Raw genomic sequence first — 3,810 nt, 5'->3', positions numbered from 1 at the left:
ACTCTGCAGAGGTGAACTGTGGCAAGGGGGTCCTTTAGAGTGACAGCTGCCCCTGATATTCCCTGATTTTATTACATTTTATTGAATGTCTGACGGTGTTGACAAAAAGTGTCAACAACGTATTAAACATGCATGTGTCATTAAAAAACAACCTTGCTTTGATAGGAGATATTATTAAGTGTTGCTTTTGATAAAACAAGCTCTTTTTCATCATTAAAAAAAACATTTTTATCCATTTTATTGCATATGAATGATTGAACCCTTCTCTGTGGACACACTGTTTTAGATGTAGAGAGAGGACGTTAAGAAACACAGATTTGGTATAATAATGAGAAAATTAAATTGAAGGTGATAATTGTGTTAAATACATTCTATTATTAATCCCTCATGACATTTAAAATTGAAAATATTTTTATTTTTTAAAGCTAATAGCAGTTACCCTTGCTGGACCTGTTTTGTCCCACGTCTCAAGAATGCCTGAAATGCAGACGTCAAATTGACATCTCCGTGATGTACATGTGCTATCAGGGGATATATATCTCAGTTTCACAAAGAAAAAAAAATACTAATAGATTTCCATGGTTTTCAGGTACAAAATCAAAATTATTGCACTGAACCCCCTGATAGCACACGTACATCACAGAGACATCTATTTGATGTCTGTATTTACATCTGCAAGATGTATTTTTTAGAGTGTTTGCTCATCTGCAGCCGTCTATAGGACTTTTCTTATCAGATGTCAAATAGACATTTAGAAAATGTCTTTAAGATGTTTATGATTTAGTATGAATGTAAAACTGACATCTTAGAGACGCCTCCGATATAGCACACGCACGTCTACAAGATGTATGTTAAAGATCGCTTCATCTAGCTGTTTACAAACATCTGATCAACGTCTCTAAGATGTCAGTTTTACATGCATTCTAAATCATAAACATCTTAGAGACATTTTCTAAACGTCTATTAGACATCTGATAGGAACGTCCTATAGACGTATTGTAAATGAGCAAACACTCTAAAAATATGTCTTGCAGATGTAAATGCAGATCAAATAGACGTCTCAGTGATGTATGTGTAATACCAGGGCAATCGGATGTTTGTAGCCTACACAGCAGATGCTTTCCAGATGAAGTGATCTTTAACAGACATCTTGCAGACGTAATTTATATGGGGTGGCACGGCAACATCTGCTCAAACCAGCAAAAAAAAAAAATTTTTAATTCATCACTCTATTATTGAGATATGGGAAAACTAAAATTATTTGTATCTTTAAAAATGATTTATTAATCTGTTTTATGTATCAAGATGTATATTATGGGGACATGATCTAATATTTCATTACCCTTCGCGCCGTTTCTAGGATTACCGGGGCTAGTTGACCCGGAGCACGTGACAGCGCGGGGGTTTGTTGCTGTCAGAGATATGTAGAGTGTAGAGGGGCTAGACAGAGCCGTCTGGAGCGAGCGCGCCGAAAAGATGGAGGTGTCGACGGTTGGAGAGCAGGTTTTCCCCGCGGAAGCTATTCTGAAAAGCCGCGTTAGGAAAGTGAGTAAGGAAGAATGGGGTTTTAGGGGGGTTGGGAAATGTTTTTACGGTGTAAAGTACGGAGAGAGGGTCGTCTTTCGCTTGTCTCGCGCTGCGGAGCTTCAAGGCGCCCGGCAATGACAAGAGGGCGAGGCCTACTTGCAGATGTTTCCCGATTTTGCGACCCAATACATTTACTTGCATTGTCAGATTAGAAATAACAAGTCGAATGTGGGACATTTGGATATGCAACTTGAGATTTATTTGGTAAAATTGGGTTGTGCTGTGCTGGGAACTGACAGCAGACCGCTAAAAGAGCAGCAGGAGGAGGCTAAAAAGGAACAAAGTGCCTGGCATGAGTCCATAGCAAAATCAATGCATGCTGGCTGTCCCAAGATTCAAAGATCTCAACAATGCACGAGGGTCGAGTAGTTTAAATACTGCACAGTAGTGTCGTGCCACATGGTTTAAGGTGTTATGAGCTGTAGTAGTGTATATTTACATAAACATACTTTAATGAGCCCCAAAAATGAAATAAATGGGCATGGGGTTTGAAGTAGAGCATGTGTTGCTCATGCATTGTTTAGTTAGTGTTAAATAAAGAACATTTTCCTCTGTTTTTCTCTTTGTAGGGTCAAATCGAGTACCTGGTTAAATGGAAAGGTTGGGCGCTAAAGTAAGTTTTTATAATATAAACATTGCAATGGGTATATTTTTATATTTTGTTGTTTCAGGGTTGTACACTGTTTTATAACTTTTTATGTAGTTTGAGTAGAAGGGGACTTTGCTTGGTTTCACTTTAGGTCTGGGGTGTATTTCAGAAAGCACGGTTAAATTACCGTCAGCTAGGGATGTAACGGTATGAAAATTTCTTATCACGATTATAGTGACCAAAATGATCACGGTTATCAGTATTACCACGGTATTGTTAAAATGTGCTGGAAATGTTCAGAAATAAATAAAGCTTTGAAAAAGTTTCATAAATGGTAAACCTCACATTTCAGCTTTTAAATAAAGCTTCAGCTTTTAAATTATTGATTAATAAATGATTATATGTATTTATCTGCTCCATAAATAATACTACAAACCTTATTGTTTAAATGTGTAGAATCCACATAAGCTTGTTTTTCATCAACCGGTCAAAATTTACAGCAGGGCATGCAAATTAGGTCCTTTTTTTTGGCCAGACAAAAACTGCTGCACACAACCTGAATGTAAATGCAAGTCTCTGTAAATCCACTCACTGACAGCAGGTGGCGCTTATAGAAAAGCTGAATAGAGTGGTGGAACTATGATGTCACTTTGTAGGTAAAAACCCCGAAGCGAGTTAGCATTTTAGCACTTCCGGTTCCATCGTCCCAGAGTCAATGGATTTTTTGAATGGGAGTTTGGTTAAATCCCCTAAAATAAGGTCCATTGTTCACACAAGCTCAAGATACTTTCACATTTTATTGTACGACATAAAACACACCACCACTTACACCCCACTTGTGATTTTTTAAAACCGTTACGTTTCTTAAAGACGGTTGCTGTCATCACGCCGAACAGTTGATCAATTTACAGTATATTCCAATTGTAGTATAATTTATAGTACAATTAAAGCAGCACTATTTGGCGCTCTAGTGGTTAATAAACAGAACTGCACACATCCCGCGGAAGAACATTCCAACCGGAGCTACTTCTCTAAGATATATATATATAATAGGCTATATTACATATTGTAATATTATATAGTGTTGTGCGTTATCTGTCACACCCACTGAAGGCTCGTCAGTAGATCACACGTCCGCTGATAGCACTGAAGTGAACTAACCCTGGAACATAACCTGCTCCGGAGCAGGTTATCTTCAGAGAGCAAGTTACTATGGTTACTTACATACCCGGAAAGTAACCTCCGATTTTGGAACCAAAAGCTGAGATAATCCGCTCACTTATCCTCAAACATACCCGGGTATGTCACATAACCTGCTTTTTGGAATACCCCCCGTTTCACAGTTCGTACACGACTAGTGTGTAAACGAAAAGAAGCGCAGCTGCAGCTCTATAAGGAAAATAAAGTGATTTGTGTGTTACTGCTTTGAATAATTCCTTTAAATTATAAAAGTTAAGAGTCAGCCACGCCTACCTAAAACGGCTCGTTCTAACACGCCCCCACATGTCTGTGTCACGATGTGGGAAGATTTGTTCATGCAAAGTTCAAATGTTCACGCAAAGAAAGAAGGCGTAGCTTTTATTCTTACTGTAGTATTGTTGCTGCCGCCATGTTGTGAAGATGCTGTGTTTCGT

At 38.3% G+C, this 3,810-nt stretch overlaps 1 protein-coding gene across 1 annotated transcript in view; it reads left to right on the top strand.

Annotated features, from left to right (window-relative positions):
• The first annotated feature begins 1,440 nt into the window (after positions 1 to 1,440).
• The window catches only part of LOC107667890 (chromobox protein homolog 6-like), an 8,032-nt gene continuing 5,662 nt past the window's right edge, over positions 1,441 to 3,810 (top strand). The window contains 2 exon segments of the mRNA XM_016459628.1: positions 1,441 to 1,545; positions 2,157 to 2,200. Of these exon segments, the coding sequence (XP_016315114.1) occupies positions 1,477 to 1,545; positions 2,157 to 2,200 (113 nt within the window). The 5' untranslated portion in view covers positions 1,441 to 1,476.

This window comes from Sinocyclocheilus anshuiensis, unplaced genomic scaffold, assembly GCF_001515605.1.
Source record: "Sinocyclocheilus anshuiensis isolate Anshui unplaced genomic scaffold, SAMN03320099.WGS_v1.1 scaffold2293, whole genome shotgun sequence".
In the NCBI taxonomy this organism is placed as follows: Eukaryota; Metazoa; Chordata; class Actinopteri; order Cypriniformes; family Cyprinidae; genus Sinocyclocheilus; species Sinocyclocheilus anshuiensis.
The sequence above is the reverse complement of the archived record's forward strand: the minus strand, read 5'-3'. Positions and strand labels throughout refer to the sequence as shown.